Source organism: Typopeltis vanoorti, chromosome 22 (assembly GCF_054136105.1).
Source record: "Typopeltis vanoorti isolate ZY-2024b chromosome 22, IOZ_Tvanoo_1.0, whole genome shotgun sequence".
In the NCBI taxonomy this organism is placed as follows: Eukaryota; Metazoa; Arthropoda; class Arachnida; order Uropygi; family Thelyphonidae; genus Typopeltis; species Typopeltis vanoorti.
In genome coordinates this window covers 16,442,014-16,461,456 of record NC_143570.1, presented here as the reverse complement: position 1 = coordinate 16,461,456, position 19,443 = coordinate 16,442,014, and the positions used below count along the sequence as shown (strand labels likewise).

The 19,443-nt window shown below is 37.4% G+C and overlaps 1 protein-coding gene across 1 annotated transcript in view; it reads right to left on the bottom strand.

Annotated features, from left to right (window-relative positions):
• The window catches only part of LOC150094186 (transmembrane protein 181), a 324,122-nt gene extending 306,856 nt beyond the window's left edge, over positions 1–17,266 (bottom strand). The window contains exon 1 of the mRNA XM_090411991.1: positions 17,120–17,266. Within this exon, the coding sequence (XP_090268117.1) occupies positions 17,120–17,145 (26 nt within the window). The 5' untranslated portion in view covers positions 17,146–17,266. The remainder of the gene's footprint in view (positions 1–17,119) is intronic.
• Between the last annotated feature and the right edge of the window lie 2,177 nt (positions 17,267–19,443).

The following is a 19,443-nucleotide window of genomic DNA, read 5'->3' as shown; positions in this document are numbered from 1 at the left end:
GGAGCCTAGCAAGGACACCCTCCTCCCTTCTCTTTGTACGTTGACTAGAATGCCAGTGTTTAATTTCAGATTTAATGTTACATAATTTGTTTGTTGATGTTTCTTGTCATGTTAACTCCCACTGAGCAATTAGCTTTGATCTTATAAGTTGCCTGTAGTCTGTATATGGGACTGTCAAATAGTATGTGGAGAAGGAATGGGCTGATTTAGCAGCTGCATCTGCAGCATCATTTCCTTTGATTCCGATGTGACTAAGAATCCAGCAGAACTGAACATCAAAATTAAGGATTTTCATTTTGTGAAGCAGGTGTAGCACTTCATCAAGTACTGGATGAGGATTATACATAGGAGAAGAGATAGCCTATAAAGAGCTCAATGAGTCTGTATAAATTATACACTTTTGGTAGCAGTTTTCTTTTATATGCACAAGTGCAAGCCGAATGGCATGTAACTCTGCTGTATAATTACTGCAGTCTGGTGGGATCTGATTTGAGATAATAATGTCAGGAAACACAGAAGCACAGCCAACAGAGGTGTTAGTTCTTGAACCATCAGTATAGATGGGTAAGAAATCAGCATGTGGTGCTCTGTGTGCATTAAACAATTGCAGGTAAATGGATGATGGGGTATAAGATTTCTGTAGCTGACAAAGTGAGAGGTTGCAGGATGGTGTGCAAACCTGCCATGGAGGAATGCTGTTTTGTTTAGCGTAGCTAATGTTGTCAACATTTATACTAACAGGTTGCACAGTTTCTTTAATATGCATACCAAAAGGATGTATAGCAGTTTGATGTGTGTGTGTGTGTGTGATATTGAGCTTCCCAATGCAGAGAGAAGATACTATTCCATGTTGGATGATCTGGGAGAGATTTTATTTTTAGGGTGTAATTAAGAGACAATTGTTTCCGTTGAAGTGATAGAGCTGGTTCATTTGCTTCTACATAGAGACTTGGAATGGGTGAGGTGCAAAAGGCACCAGTAGCTATCCGTATACCCTGATGATGGATGGAATCCAACCATCGTAGGTTGCTCTGTCTTGCCGAACCATAGACTTGGGACCCATAATCCAGCTTCGAACGTATAAGTGCACGATAAAGATGGAGCAATGAAGCTTGATCAGCACCCCACCCAGTAGAAGATACAGTGTGAAGGAGGTTCAAAGTTCTTTTGCACTTTTCTCTTAGTTGACGAATGTGTGCTAGAAATGTGAGTTTTCTGTCAAAAATGAGTCCCTTGGTTTCTGTAGTTACTAAAATAACAGTAGGTCCCATTCTTAGTTCAGGATCTGGGTGATGAGTGCATTTTCGACAGAAGTGTACACAGACACTTTTTTCTGTTGAAAACTTAAACCTATTATTAAGAGCCCACAGAGAGACATGATCAATTGCTTGCTGAAGTTGTCTTTCAATTACCCTCATGTTACGTGAGTGACAGTAGATTGTGAAGTCATCAATATATAGAGTATTGTCTACAGTGGAAGGAAGTTGTTCAATGATTGAATTGATTTTAATAGCAAAAAAGGGTTACACTTAAGACAGAGCCTTGGGGAAAACTTTGTTCTTGAATATATGATCGAGATAGCGTACTTCCCACTCTGACTTGGAAAGTTCGCCTGGACAGAAAGTTTTTAATAAATATAGGAAGGTGTCCTTTGAGACCTAGGTTATACAGGTCTTTTAATATGCCATATCTCCAGGTTGTGTCATAAGCTTTTTCCATGTCAAAAAAAAACAGAGACAAGATGTTCTCGCTTCAGAAATGCATCTCTTATACAAGTTTCTAACCGAACTAAATGGTCTAAAGTTGATCGATGTCTACAGAAACCACATTGTGTATTGGAAAGAAGACTGTTTCTTTCTAAATACCAGAGAAGTCTGGCATTAACCATTTTCTCTAATATCTTACAAAGATAGCTGGTCAGAGCAATGAGTTGATGATTATTTGCTTGTGTTGGATCTTTTCCTGGTTTTGGGATAGCAATAACAATTGACTTATGCCAAGAATTTGGAAACTCTTCCTCTGCAAGTATTCTATTGTATAATAAGAGAAGAAGAGCCATAGAAGATGATGGTAGATGTTTTATCATTTCATAATGATGGATATCATCAGGTCCTACTGCACTAGGGTGAGATTGTAGGAGAGCCCTTTTTAGTTCCTTCTTGACAAATGGCTGATTATATGGCTGAAGAATGTTGGTAGAAAAATTAAGCCTTTGTTTCTCTTGCTGCTCTTTCAATATTAAAAATTCCGGAGAATATGAAGCTGTTGCTGAGATTTTAGCAAAAGTTTCTCCCAAAGTATCTGCAATAGCTTTGGGATCAGCAAGAACACTTCCATGGTGGACAAACAATGTGTACTATATCTGCCTATCATTTTCCGGATTTTATCCCATACAATTTTTGGACTGGTCATTTGATTAATTGATGTAGTAAATTGGATCCATGATTGTTTTTGACTCTGACATCTTACAAAATGTGCTTTGGCTCGAGCACACTTAAAAGTTATTAAATTCGATGTGGTTGGGTATCTATGAAATATGCTCCATGCTCTGTGTTGATCTTTTTTGGCTTCCTGACATTCTGGGTTCCACCAAGGCTTTGGATAGACTGGACATCGAGATGATGTTTTTGGGACGGAGGTTGTTGGTGCCTGGACAATGCATTCTGTTATATATTTTACAGCTTCATTGATAGGTGTTTGACTGATGGCATCAGCATTAAATTTTGCAAGATGAGTGAAAGTGTTCCAATCAGCCTGGTCCATTTTCCATATAGGTATCCGTGTGAGCGAACATGGTTCCTGTGAAGACATTGTACAAAGAACAGGAAAGTGATCACTTCAATATATGTTCTCTTCAACATCCCACATGAGCAGTGGAAGAATGGAAGGAGAACAGATTGTAAGATCAATTGCGGAATATGAGTGGGTAGGCATATGGAAGAAAGTATTGAGTTTATTATTTAGAAGGGAAAGGTTATTATTATCAGGAATTTTTTCAATGATTCGACCTTGTCTATTAGTGTTGGCACTACCCCATAGAGTATTGTGACCATTAAAGTCACTCATCAAAAGTATGGGTTCAGGCAGTTGCGAGATAAGGTTATCAAGATCAATTTCATTTAACTCAGCATTTGGTGGTAAATAAATTGAACATACTGTAATAAGGAATCCCACAGAGAAGCGAATCGCTACCGCTTCCAGAGAAGTATTAAGTTGGACCTGATGGAAAGCAGTATGACTGTCCACTAGGATAGCTACTCCTCCATGAGCAGGACCATCTCCAGTTCTATCCTTACGTACAACAGTAAAATTCTTAAAAGGTACGGTCCTCATTGGGTCTTAAGTAAGTTTCCTGTAGACAGAAACGGAAAGGTTTGTGTTTCTGAAACAACATCTTTATATCGTCAATATTCTGGCGGATCCCACGACAGTTCCATTGTAAAAATTTTCCTATTGTTTTGATTTTATTGACTTGTCTGGTTTTCGAGAGGTTGAGGGCTTACCTTTGTCAGATTTATGTTTATCCACTGTTTTAGGGAAGTATGGACAGCCAGTGCCCATCTCTTCCTCTGGTAGATTGTTCAAAACATCAAATGTGTTAGGGTCAGTTGGTATGCTTAGTTTGCTTTCAGTGGGTATGGAGGTATCCAATTTTTCTGTGCGAGTGTCTGGTGGTTTATCTTTGAGTGAGGTCTCCACCATAATTTTTTTGGCAGATGAGTTTTCATTAAATGGGACAATTTTTGAAGTTGTCTCTGGAGTAAGGCTATAGGTCTTGTGATTAATGCCCTCAACAGAGAAGCACTTGCGATCGTAAAGTTCAGATATTGTGAAATTATCAAATGGTAGAATAGACATACATGTTTGAGTTGCTGTTGGCACTTTTTTAATTGTTACTTTTTCAGCATAAGAGGATCGTAGAACAGGTGTAATGGTGGCTAGCTTTCTTTTTGCATCCTGATATGTTAAGTTTTGTTCTGTTTTTATGTTTTGTATCTCTTTTTCATCTTTCCATTTCTGACATGCACGAGTATGCTGGATGATCTCCCTGACAGTTGACACATTTAGCTTTTTTTTCACAGCAATATTTATTTTCATGTTCTTTACTACCACATCGAGCACAGGTAGTAGAACCACAACAGGCAGTTTGGGCATGTCCATATCTTTGACATTTAAAGCATCTCAGGGGTTAGGGATGTACATTCTAACAGGACAGCTGAGATACCCTGCTTTTACAGATGTCGGAGGCCTAGGTGTATCAAAAGTAAGGATGATGTTTTCTTGCTTGAGACCAGGCGACCATCCATGCGTATCAGGATGTGCTGTTCTGTGAAGTGTTACTGCAATTTGTATTCCACCCATTGTTGTTTGCACATTGTTTCCATGAGGATATCACCAGAACGCAATTTCTTGACAGTTTTGGGAGGTCCTGTCAGTCCTAAACCTTTTTGGATAAAGAAGGGTGACATTTTCCCAATTGGTTTTTCACCTGTCGCATGAATGATTAAAAAGGTTGGTACATTTTTGTTAGTATCTGATATCTTTTGTTTCTTACTTCTGTTTCCATATGCTGTGTCTGTATTATCAGTACTTGGTTGGGACTTTGTTAGGGTCCCTAAAACATATGAGGATGAAGAATTCATATTTAAGGAATTTTTAATTCGGCGCCAGAGATCCCCCGACCACCACAGAGCCACACATGGATGCCCACTACCCAGCAAGCAAAGACTGCACTCAGGAGTGGAACGCCAGGGCTACCGTGGACGCTATACCGGCACTGCAGCGGGTCTAGGATCCCGACCCCAGACCATAGGGTGAGAGACTTACTGCAACACCGTTGACCCTTGCAGGCAAGCCCACTAGCCGATTGATCCTGGCTAGGCCATCCAGGACCACCTGTCTTGCCGAAGCAGGGGCCAAAGTAGTGCAAGACTACAAGAATCCCCCCCTTTCCAGGTGTCCACGGGTCGCACCACACAGCAAATACAGCGACAGGGCATTGGATCCCAGTGATGGTGGTCTGGAAAAAGGATAGTGAAAAAGACTCAGGAGAAGTAAAGCAAAGAATATGGGAAGAAAAGCAAAGAAAAAGAGGAAGAATGAAAAGGGCCAGTACCATCACTCGGAGGTCCCCTCCACCACGAACAGGTGCCCCACATAGAGGGGCCTTGGTCGAGTGAAACCAGTGTTGTAAGTTTACACAATTGGGGATGACTATTATTCCTACATTTTAGGAAAGCAAGCCTGTTGAATTGTCTCGAAAGATTCAATTTCACCAAATTTGTAGGCTTTGCATGCTAGTGAATCTCCATGGATTATAGTAATCCAGATGTTTAGACTTATACATTGATTATCATGTTGTTTCAAGAAATTGACAATGTAGACTAAATAAAAACTAAAAATTTACTTATTATTTCCGATATTTCACCAAAGTTGATCTGGGTTCACTACTAGGCACCCTGCAGTTGCAACCAATGGCCAAGTAAGTAGGACAGTCAACATCAGATTACCAAGACTACATCTGTTTCCACTGATGTGGCCACTCAGTGTTCAGTACACCATCTCCTGGATACCTTTCATCAATGGAAAAAAAAAAAGCCATCTCATTTCACCAAAGCAAGTTTAAATTTGTAATGCTTTTCCTTGAATTTGTAAGGCTTTTCCTTGAATTTGTCACAGCCTTCATGAACCATCCTAACCTGAACAAATATTGCTGCATCAAACTGCCTCTCATATGGGAAAGTCTCATCTGCATACAATCAGCCCAAGAGCATCCAAACAAAGCCAACAGGAGGTATAGTTTTAGGACTATAGACCATTCTGTATTTCTTCTCTCATTTACTGAAACATGCAGGTGTTGATACAAGTGTATTAATCCCTGAAGATACCAACTGAACTTTGGTGAAATATTGGAAATAAGTAAATTTTAGTTATTTAGTCTATGTTATAAAGTTCCTGAAACATCATATATTATTTTTAAAAAACAAAAAAAAATAATAATAATGTGTGTGTACACACACACACACATGTATGTATATAAAATATATACACACACATACTATCTACCAATAATTGTCTGGACACACCTGTTATTTCAAATTATGAAACATTCCAGGTTTTTTAATAATATAAAAACTGGTTTACAGATAGCAGGAAGCAGTGTTTAATCATAGCAGTTGAATACAGGTGGTATGGCAACACGATCTGAACACAGTGACTTTAAGAGAGGTGTCATTGTGGGATGTCACATTAGTGGCATGTCCATAAGTGGCATTGCCACTCAACTGGAGCATCGAAAATCAATGGTTGGTGATGTGATCAACAAACAGAGACTTTCTGGCATCACTAGTGCAGGAAAACACCCAAGGCAGCCACCGAATATGACTGATAGGGACAAGAGGGTGTTAAAATGGGTAGCATGCAAAAACGGGCAACAATCAGAATAGAACATCAAAACTTGTCTGGCATGGTGCAAAGAGCATGTGAACTGGACAACTGATGAGCAGAAAATGGTATACTCTGGAGTGATGAATCAAGGTTCACCTGTTTCCAGTCTAATTGCAGGGTGTGGGTGTGGAAGGCAGCCTGGAGAATGCTTGTAACTACAGTGTGTTGTACCCACAGTAAAGTTTGGTGGTGGAGGAATAACGGTGTGGGGTGCATTCAGCTAGTTTGGAGGACCACTGGTCATTGTCTGTGATTCCATGAAGGCAGCTCGGTACCTTGATATTCTGGATAATCAGATGCTGCCTACACTGTGGAGTTTTTATGGAACAGACCTGTTACTATAAAGATGACAATGCCCTATGCCACAAAACTGCAGCTGTTATGTAATGATAGGAAGAGATGAGTGTTAAACGAATGCAATGGCCTGTGCAGAGTCCTGACCTCAACCCTATCAAACACCTGTGGAACAAATCGGAGTGGCAATTGAGGTCCAGAGCAGCAAGTTCTTGATCTGCTGCTGAACTCAGTGCTGCTTTGATGAAGAAATGGAGACAAATTTCACCTGATGTCTGCCGCACATTGGTGGAAAGCATCCTCTCAAAGGGTGGAGGAGATGATCAAAGCCAAAGGTGGACATGCCCGATATTAGAGTTCACCTGCTAGTATCAATTGTAAATTGCTAAAGTGTCCAGACAATTATTAGTAGATAATGTGTACACACACGTGTGTGTGTAAAATAAAGATATAAATTCATCACAAAATATTATTACCGGAATCAAGTTCAATTTAAATGTCTTTATTTGCAAAATTTTTGGCTTAGTTTCATAGCCATTCTCAACACAATTATAGGAAAACACAAAAAAGAGAACAACAATTCAACTGAAAGTGCATAATAATATGTGCACTATCAGCTGTAGGAGAATAGCTCCATCTAAAAAAAAAAAATAAATAAAGATATAAATATACATGACAAGCACATATGATTTGCTGCATGCTGCATCCGGTTCTATGAGCAATTATAACACAATGCAATTTGTCCAAGTGCTCAACATGAATGAATTAACCTGGAACCAACTGTACACCCACTTTGTATTTTAATTATATCAACCCTCCACATATCCACCAGGCCCTTCAGATGACATTTGTTCACTCTATTCTGATATCTAACATTCTGGAAATATCACACTCCTTTAATTAATTTCATTAGTCCCTTTCCAAAAGTTCATCACCTTGAAAATTAGGTGAAGAAATCTATGCATGATAGTCCATATCTAGCCTGAATTGAAGCCTTGTATAATAAGAATCAAGATCTCATTGTTCCTACATATCAATTACCTCTCATTATTGCCATAATCTACTGCATTATTCTCCTATTATCACATCATGGCTTGTGAATTTCAGGTCTTTTTCTCTCATTACCCTAGATCGCTAATTTCATATACTTTTCACAATATATCCTTGCCAAATGTAGATGCAGCATCTCATCCTTGCCTTTTTAAGATCACTAGCAACACTGAACTGTCAGCCAAACTCAATAGCACTCACAATTAATGCATTCAAACACCCTAGATCGCTAATTTCATTACCCTAGATCGCTAATTTCATATGCTTTTCACAATATATCCTTGCCAAATATAGATGCAGCATCTCATCCTTGCCTTTTTAAGATCACTAGCAACATTGAACTGTCAGCCAAACTCAATAGCATTCACAATTAATGCATTCAAACACCGTTCACTCTCCCCCTCCTAACTTGCTAATACCTCATCAGACAGCCAATTTGCTATCCAATCCACTCTTCTATCATTCTTTCAGTTTAAATGCAAAATGTCATTTTTAAAGATCTCTGTAAAATCTAGGTATATTACCATATATCCTTTACCCCCAACTCCCGATCAGTACATTTGCCATGTTTTAAGTTAGTTGCTAAAATGCAATTTACCTCTTCTTTACAAGCTAATGCTGACCTTTACAATGAGTCTTATCAAACCAACCTTTGCCAACCTCTCCAATATCTTAATTGTCACACTAGATTACAGGTCAGTTCACATAGAATTGCACCAAAAAATTCTGTTAACACGAAAAATGATGGCACAGATTCATCTCAAAGCACTTGTGAACTGCTGTATTTCATGCTAAGCCATTGAAGATAAAGTCTCCTGAAACTTCAATCTATTTCCATTCATTTGTTTGCAATCTAAAATGAAAACAGCCGGCCTCGTTGGCCAAGTGGTTAGCGTATCTGCTCTCAGGCCAAAAGGCCATCGGTTTGAATCCTGCTGTGGGCATGGATGTTTTGTGATTGTCTGTGAAAATACTAGTGATGTGGTCTGCAGTAGATGGCGTTGATGTAGATGATGAAGTTAGTTGCAGTTGGTGGAGACGGAAACTTGTAAAGTAGATACCCTCCCTCGACGAGTCTTTGGACTCCCTGGAGATGTTACATAATAATAATAATAATAAAAAAGTAATAAAATTTTGGGTTCAGTTCTATATGATTCATCCTTTACAAAACAGACCTATAATTTAAAGCCTCAGTTTATTTATATAATAAATATATAGACATAACTCGTTAACTTTCCAATAGCACAAATTTACTAAAGTATGATATGGAGCAAAAAAAAAAAGTACTGAACTTCGACACCCCTTTTAGTACATGTGCTATGAGATATGTCTTTTGACTACACACACACATCAATAGAAGAGCATGTGTACGGTATACAGCATTACATTTAGCTGTGGCAATTGTGTTGATGTTGGAAGAAAAGACTTATTGTTGAGCATTATTTTCATTCATACGGAGTTGGCAGAGCAAATGGTCGAAGCATACATCATGTTTGTGAGCAATTTGCTTGTCGTTTCTGTAAGCATGCCCAGAGCAATAGTGTCTTCATTGCTTTAATTGAGAGGTTCAAACATACCGGCAGCATTCTGCAATGCAAAGGGCATTCGGGTAGACCATGAACTGTTAACACAAATGAGAATCATAGACCTGTGCTGCAGCAAGTGTTACAGTTTCTGAAATGCAGTCAACATCAAACAGCGGTAAAACTTGGGATACCGAGGCGGTCAATACAGAGGCTCCTTAAGGATTCTCTGTATTGACCGCCTCTTCATGCATCATTCAGATGGATCAGTGCTTAACACCGACAGATTACACTGCATAGAGGGAATACTGTGCACACGTGCTGGCCAATATCTATGAAGATCCATCCTTGTTGGTATGTCATATAAACATACCAACATATAGGTTTCTTGGTTTCTCAAGACCTGAATTTGCCCAAGAGAAACCACAGTGAGAAGGTCGCAGCATTGTATGCAGTTTCTGACCATGGCATAATTAGGCCCTACTTCATCGAAGAGGGTGGTGTAACCGTGACGTTGAATAGTGAATGCTACATTAAGAATATGTTGGTTCTATTCACCCAGGATTTGCATAGGATGTGTCATGCAAAAAAAACATTCCGTTTCATGCACAGGTATTCCAACAGGACGAAGCAACCTATCATACATCACATGGTTCTATATCCTATTTCTAAGAACACTTTCCCAGGAGGCTCATTTCGAAGTTCACAGAATTCTCGTACCCTTCACGTTCTTATGATCTCACATCACTTGATGCCTTCATTTGGGGTATGTCGAAGGAAAATTACACTATATGTTCAAACCCTTATTTTCCAAGATGACAGAGAACCTTAGCAAATGCTACGAAACCTGTCTTGAAAAACAAAGTGCCCATTTCAAGCCCGTAATTTACTGTCATTAATGCTTTATTTGCCAAAGATTCCACCAATAGTTGTGGATACATATCACATATATAAACATATATGTCTTTGTTAATAAACCCATTTACTTCATAACATATATTGTAGTTATTCAGTAATTTTTTTTTTTTTTTCACTATACTGTAACTTCAGGTGTTTACTTATCAGCATTACTTTTACAAAGCATGTAAAAGTAATACTGAAAAGTAAAACACGCAGTAAAATGAAAGAACTTTAGGAAAATGATGAGATGAGTATGCATCAAAGTTAGTTAAAGAAATATTTGGTAACAGCAAAATGAATACTTCAGAATGAGAAATAGATTTGGAGTGAAATCTATGATTAAGAAAATCAAACAAGAACTGCAGAGAAAGAACAGTTTATAAGAAAGGTATTAAGAAAAAACAGGAACGAGAGAGGGGGGAAGCAGAAAGCAGATGCATAAGAAATATAGAGCTCAAGCCTTGCAAATGATGCAAAGCTGGGGAAGGTGATTAGAAACAGTAATGATGCAACAGCTCTTCATGAGGACTTGAAGTATAGATTTAATATAATTAAGTGTAAGGCTTAAACTTTGATATCCAATTGGAGTTTAAAACTTGCACTTAGCTATATTAAATATTCTGTCAGTAAAACTATACAAAAGTAAGAGGAAGCAGAATGTATTCAGTTAGTGAAACTATACCAGAGTAAGTGGAAGCAGAAAGATATTGGGGTGGTGGTCAACTAGGAGATGAAGCTTAGATAACACCTCAAAAGGTGGTGAAGACAACTGCAATAATGAAAACAACAGTCACCAGCAGAGATCAGTATGCAGTGGTTCTGTATAAAGCTATGGGTGAGACCATATCTTATAACATCACATGTAACTTTCTGTACACTTACATGACTTATGAATTTATTTATTATTGTAAAATGCAATATAGTTTGCATTTTATTTTTAGATTTAGTGGTTGTAGGTGATTATGAATTTGTATTATCTTTCTTTTAACAGCCTGGATACAGCTACTGTACTAGCATGTCTTCATGGCTGAGATTCACACACACAGAAAAAAAAAAAAAAAAAATCATCATCATCATTATTATTATGTGACACCTCCAGGGAGTCCAAAGACTCATCGAGGGAGAGTGTGCCAACAGCATCGAACGATTGATCCCTTCCAACTACTAATCACGTTCAAACATGCTTAACTTTTTTTTCGTGAGCCATTAGTAGGAGGCTCTACCAACTGACCAACCTTTGCTGGCAAATGTTGGTCGATCATATATTTATGCAAAATCATATATTTAAACTGCCATGATAAATTAACTGATGTCATTAACTGCATGGATTACTGTGGTAATCAAGTCACCAACAAATACAAAAAAAAACCTCAATGTAAATCTTATTAAAACATAAAAAAATTATACAAAGACTGAAACGTACTGTTACAGCTAAGTATACAAAATTTCAACCAGATTACTAGCAGCTATCTTATAATACAATCATTATTATTATTATACGGTATCTCCATGGAGTACAGAGACTCATTGTGGGAGACCCAAACTAACTATTATACATACAAAACCTATCATACTTCTCCTTAACCTCATTCACTGTCAGGGAACTCAACTAATTCAGGCAATCCATTCCACTCATCATTCACCACACTCATTGCAAAAAATCTGGTCCACACACCCCCTACTAACCACACTCTTATACAACTTCACAGATGGCTCCTAGTTCTCTATTTTTCGTATACTGAAAATTTCCTTTGCATCAATTTTATAAATCCCCTTTAATATCTTAAAAATTTCTATCATGTCCTCTCCTTTCTACCTATCAACTAAACTTTGTAATCCACAAACCTTCAATCAATCCTCATAGGGAGAGACCTGTCACCAGCTTAGTCATGCATCTTCAATCTTCCCTACCACCTCCTGGTCCTCATGACACCCAGGTGACCAAATCTGTGCACAGGTCAAGATGCAGCCGAATCATAGCCTTATAAAGAGGAATAATAATTTCCATATCTTTATTTCTTAGCATGTTTTTCAATATCCAAGTAATCCTTTGAGCCAATTTTACTAATCTGACCTCTGAACTTCAATTCTCTGTCTACCATTCTCCCCACATACCTAGCCTCATCAACTTACTGCAATCCAGTACCATCAATATGATACACCATATGCATCCTTTTCAATCCAAAGTGCATAACCTTATATTTTGCAAAATTAAAATGAGAATCATTATCCTTTGCCCACAATGCCAATTTATTTAAATTATCCTGCAAGATATCTGTATCACCTTTATTAACTATTGCTCTCTACAGTTTTGCATCATCAGCAATCAACTGAACATTTCCTCTTAAATCTTTCCCTATATCATCATCAAATTCCTGCCTTATACCCTCAAGGGGTGTACAGGATATGATAGTACTACATGAAAAATTTACATCATTACTAACTTCCTATCTACAATTTTCCTCCAAATCAGTCTGTTACTCTTCAAGACTCCAACATTACCAGATCTTATATTTCTATCGTCTAAGGCACTTTGTACCGTATCAATCCACCTATATCTTGGTCTTCCTCTGAGTCGTTTTCCTGCCAACTTGGCAGAGAACACTTGTTTTGCTAATCTTTCCTCACCCATTCTGTTTAAGTGACCATACCACCTGAGATTAGCTCTGCTAACGCATTCCTGGATGCTGACAATGTCAAGTTCTTTCCTATTATCCTCGTTTTTAATATGATATTGCCATTGATGCCATCTGTTCACGCCTCTAATCTTTCTCAGGACTCTCATATCTGTGGTCTCTAGTCTTTGGTCAAGTGTTTTACTTCTGACCCAGCTCTCAGATCCATAAGTTAAAACTGGTTTGAACTTTAAACCAGTTTTAAACTTCAAACCAGTCTTGTATACAGCTAATTTAGTGTTCTGACTAATTTCTCTCTTATTCCATATGAATTTATTCAGTTGACTTCCTACCATGCCAGCTTTGTTGATTCTGTTGTCTATTTGTCTGATTCTGTTCTTATTTAATTTACCATCTTCACTAAAAATTGTGCTTAAGTAGCTGAAATGTTTTACTTGTTCCACAAGTTCTCCATTCACACAACACAGTTGACATTTTCAACGATTCTGCCTATTTTCATTGTCTTTGTCTTTTTAATGCTGACCTTCATACCATATCAATTACAACAGTTATTCAATATCATTGATAGACCTATATCATTGATATACAAATTAAAGAGCAGTAGCCCTAGTACAGAACCCTGAGCACATTCTCTTGCACATTCACACAGTACACAGGCTGATATGCCATCCAGTCCTACTATTGTGTTCACAGTCACATTTTTCAACATGCTGAACACCTCCTCTTCATTTACCTCAATTATTATTATTATTATTATTTGACACCTCCAGGGAGTCCAAAGACTTATCGAGGGAGAGTGTGCCAACAGCATCGAATGATTGCCCCCCCCCACCTTCCAACTACTAACCGCGCTCAAACTTACTTAACTGAGCCATTAGTAGCAGAGGCTCTACCAATCGACCAACCTTTCTCCTAAGATTATCCTCATTGTCCTAAGATTCCACTCCACCATATAATAATCTCGGATGTCTGTCAGCCACCGTTCTAACTATGCTATTAGCTTCATATTCATTCCTATTTGCTCCAACTTATAAGTTTTCCATGTAGTATTCTGTCAAATGCCTTTGCAAAGTCCAGCAATATCATGGTGTATCCATTTCCTTTATCCAATTCTGCTGTCACTTTATTACAAAATGTGAATGAATTACTAATACAGAATCTATCTTTTACGAAGTTGTGCTACCCACTATACAGTATTGCATCCCTATCTACCCAATGTTGGATTTTACCTTTAACCAACTTTTTCAATACTTTAGCAATCATTCCTGATTATATTAACTGTTCAGTAGTTTGCTACCTCTGTCTTGGTAGCGGTAGCCCTATTTGCTCCAACCTTTATGCAATAGATGCAATGGATATTACCCTCTTTCCACTCTTTTGGAACCCTGCCAGAGTTGAGACTTAGAATGAATAACTTCATCACAGCCAATGCCAATTCTCTTACATATTCACACAGTACACAGGCTGATATGCCATCCAATCTCACTGCTGTGTTCACATTCACATTTTTCAATATGCTGAACACCTCCTCTTCATTTACCTCAATTCTGTCTCTCTTTCACATCAGCAACTGCAAAATCTCCACCTTTGCAAAATGATTACTCAGTAATTCAACTATTTCTTTTGCCTCTGTCACCTTCCTACCATGTTTAAAGTCATCGCACCATAGTCATGTTTTCTCTTACTTGATACATTACGAAGAAAACTCTTTCAGATTTAGTTTGGCCCGCTTAGCTAATTTACTCTCATGATCTGATTTGGCTTTTTCTACCAAATTAGTCATCCTTCTTATTTGCACTTTGTACTTCTCGTGAGTATGCTGATCACCGTTTTCTTTATATTTCTTCCACAGTTTTTTTTTTTTTTCTTCAGCTCTTGCTTTATATCTCTAGTCATCCACTTAATTCCCACTTGGTTTATCAGTACAGTAATGCAGGTATGAAGCGCATGTGGCAAGTGTCTAACTCCCCCCCCCCCCCCTAATCAAACCCAAGTGTCTAACTTGCGCCCCCCAACCTAAAAATGACAAAAATTATGAAAAATGTAAATGTAACAAGTTAAATTTTCTAAATGCAATATGTTAAATACTTACTATTAACTCCATCAAAATGAGTTGCAGTGTGTTGCAGAATTTGTGTCTAAAGCGGCATATTGCCAAAATTTAAAAATACAATATAAAATAGCAGACTTTTATATCTATTTATTTATTTTTATTTTTTACGTTTTGCACCCAAATGCCATGCCCTCGTTTTTCACCATGTTTTTCATCATTACGACACTGTGGTTTATCCTCGTAACCTTGGGTACGCAGTCTGATACTGCTTCTTTCAAACAATCTCTCACCATTTCCTATGCACCTGACATTCTTTTTGTAGCTTCTCAAGCCATGCCATTGCACCATGACGACTCCTAAATTTGTCATACCAGTTTTATAGTTCAACATAAACCCTTTCTTGATAGAGAATTCCATACATTTGGCAACTTCCCAGAACAAGATTGCATGGACATGCCTCCCAATTGGAGGCTGAGTGTCTATCTTGGTTATGGATACATCTTCTGATGCTATTATGATAATAGCATCACTCTCTCAAACCCCTTGTCTCCTCTATAGCATGTTGTTTCATGTAAATGTCTCTTAGAAACTGTATGAATTCCACTAAAAGATTGCTGGAGTCAAGACTCCCCTCGATGAGTCTTGACAGACTTTATGTCTTAGGACCTCCCTCGATGAGTCTTTTGACTCCTTGGAGGCCTGAATAATAATAATAATAATAAAAATAATAATAATAATAATAATAATAAGAGTCCAGGATTTTAATAATATTCTGAAAGTCGAATGTCAGTAGCATTTGATATATATCAAATATACCTAAATTACTATTCCATAAATATCAGGAATACTGTATTAACAAATTTAAACATTTTGTTTTAGCACTTTCTTATTTAATATCCAGATAGTAAAAACCTGAAGTTCATTTGAAATTGAGTTATTCTGTACGTATATTAAATACTTCTGTTTAGTTCAATGATTTTAAGTACAACATATGTTTTGAAAAGTGACTAAACTAACTATATTAACAAATTTCAACATTTTATTAGCACTTTTATTATCAAGACAATAAAGAAAACCAAGGTAAGCAGTTTATTTGAAACTGAGTTATACTTATGCACTTTAACTACTTAAATTTAATTGAAGGATGCTTAAATAGAAGATACAGTTTCATATATTGGTGCACAGACATAATTATTATTACACAGCAACTTCATGGTGTTCCAGGACTTGTTGCAAGGGACACTCTACAATCTACCTATCTCATTCCATCCATTATATGTGTTGTTAGCTATTAATTATATTTTGTGGCAAGTATGCATCTACTGTTTGGGTTGGGGTGAAATTTCTGGGAGAGAAATCTCCATCCTTCCTACCCACAGAATTGACTAGTTAAGGCAAAGAACCCCACAACAATTCCTTATGCTGTGACAATACTGGACTCGAGATCATTTCCAACCAAAGGGTGCATGTTACGTTGCTTCTTTTGTGCCACAAAAACACCACATCAAGGATACTGCTAGTCCCATTTGGTACCATGAAGTGCCAAGTAAGAAGATGAAATCTTAAACAGAATTTGGGCAGATTAAATTTTATACGGTAACTTTTCCCTCTCTTAAATGTTAATGAATAACATTCTTCCCTTTATTTCTCCAACTTTACGATTTCCTTGTTTAAAAAAAAAAAACTTTTTTTTTCTAAACAAGAAATCCACTATTCCATATAGATAGCGTTGGTGTAGTTGCGGTCAGTTGGTGGATTGAGTAGTGTACAAATAGTTGTAGAGTAGGTGCCCTCGCTCGATGAGTCTTTGGATTCCCTGGAGGTGTCAAATAATAATAATATCAAGCAAGTTTAACAAATTTTCATGAAATATGTTTGTCAGTAGCGTAACTACGACATTTCGGGTCCCCCTTTGCAACAAACTTTCAATGAGCATCCTTATATAACTATACATAACATCCATGAGAGCTTTAACTCGCTCCAGAAACCTTTCCGTCAACAGACGTACTGTTTGGTTATGCGAATGGTTTTCGTTTTCATATTTTAAGATCTCCTAACGGTTACTAAAATATTGACAATCCTATATGCAGATTTGTAATAACTTAGACAGCATGATTTTCATCCCCTTCCAAAACACTTTCCATTCTTTTCCCCACTAGGGTTTCTCGGTATGGTAGTCACGCCACTGATCTTCGTGTCAATTTGTCTTCACTTACATTTCCATCTCAATTACCGGTAGCATTTTGAAAACTGAAAGAAGAAAAATTCTGGGATTTTAGTTTGTCTAAAAATATCGCTAATGTGCACATAGTCAAAAACAAGCACGCTTCATATTAGAAAGAAAAGTTGCATCCTACATAAATGAAGAGAACTATTATTTAAAAAAAAAAAAAAAAAATTACATCATAACCCGCCATGATTAGCATATTTCGTTTGCAAAATTACACGCATGCGCATTGGTGTATCGAGGACGCATTCACTAAGTGCGAAAATATATATTTTATACATAGCGGATTTTATTATTCAGCTTTTCCATGTGTTAGCTTAACACTCTTAAAGTTTCTATATATAGATAAACATATACATTCTTTTTTTTTTTTTTAGAGATAGCACGTTAACACATCTGATATTTTGTGATTCAAATAACATTATTTGAATTTACAAAATTTCTCACCTTTCACAGCGGTCATGATAATAAGTTGGAGCGATATACTTGCTGAATTCACTAAACAGATCACAGAATTGGGAGAGCGCAGACCTTAGTTTGAGCCTCCATGCTGGTGTATGGAAGAAGTGATTAAATCCGCTGGATGGATACGGCATGTTTTATCTACATTTCTTTGGCATACTTAAAATTTTATAAGAAAACTAAATTTAATTAAGGCATAAATGCATCCGAATGTTGGGTACATTCTATATAGACATATATATATACATATATCTCACAATGGCGTATATCACGGTAACTAGTGAAACATGCGTGGACTGTACTTATGAACGGCTCATACTATCGATTGGTCGTTGCTAAGAGACCGGCTTCGATCAATGTTTTCAGTGACATGCACAGTGATTCAGGGTGAAACTTAGAGCGAAAAATTTAAGGTTATCCAAGGCTCTGAATTACAAGATCCTGATTTTAGAGCCATAAACGAAAAAAACATTCATTATCAGCAATATTACTGTGATTTATTAAAATAAATATCAATAAATTGAGTGGTAATGTGTAGTTGATGGATTAAATGGTAGAGACGGAGAGTTGTAAAGTAGAGTGGCCTTCCTTGATGAGTCCTGGAGTCCTTGGAGGTGTCAAGTGACAATAATTTTTTTATAATGTCAAATAATACTTTATTATCTGTCTAATAAATTGCATACGTATACATACAATTTAATTATACATAAAATTTATGTAATACATATAATACAAATATTTATATAATGCATGCAATTTAATATAATTACATACAATTTAAGAGATAATTTTGAGAGGTATTAGACGTAATCGGACGTATTCCTTTAGACTCTGCCTAGTTGAATTTTATATAAGGTTTTTCGGGAAGCTCACATTGCACTGGAACTAACACAATTCGAGACCTACTATCTCCCCCCTCTGTATGAAATATGCACGAGGTCTGACGGCCTGCAGGCCCCACTAGTGGTGGATGGTACTTTAGCGAGCTAAGGCTCTGCACTGCGTCCAAATAAGTTCCCAAAACTCCTTTTTCCTTGTTTTAGACTTGATGTGTGGGTTGAAAGTTAGCTTTTTGTGGAACATTATACCGAGGTATTTTGTTTTTGTCTGCCAGGGAATTTTACCATTGAACTGTAATAGTAATTTAGTATTGAATACGTCTCCTGCAGGAGATATTGACCTTTTCGTGAAGAGAATGGCTGAGCTTTTTTTGGCATGGCCGCATATAAGGCCATGATGGATGACATCAGATTGTGCGGGATATCTGACATGTATATGGAGAACATTAATGGAGCCAGTAGGTACCCCTGTGACACTCCAGCCAAGATATGACGCTGGGATGAGGTAGAACCATTTTGACTTGTATGGATCTATTCTGTAGATATAATCGGACTAGGTGTACCATTTTAGTGAGATACCAGCTGAGATAAGTTTGTGTAGCAGTCTGAAATGCCATATTTTGTCAAATGCTTTGGATAGGTCTAGAAAAACAGCTCCTGTGCACTGGCACCAGTTAAAGCTGGTGGTGATGTATTCTACAATTCTATGGATTTGTAAGGTAGTACAGTTCACCCACAGTTTGTAGATCTCTGCTTGGTGTCTTGCCAAGAATAGTCGATTCATGCTGAAGAGGAGAAAGAAATGAAGGACTTACGAATTGGTCCCAACACGTAAAATCACGTGCTTTATAGGTAATATTTTCCAACTGTTATACAAGCAACATAGTTAACTACAATTATCATAAGAGAGAAGTTAATTTTCCGAAGTGTAATAATAAACAACTTATCCCACCATACGGACCGATTACCCTATTATCGGAATGGATTCTCCTCCTGTTGACATGCGCAGAAG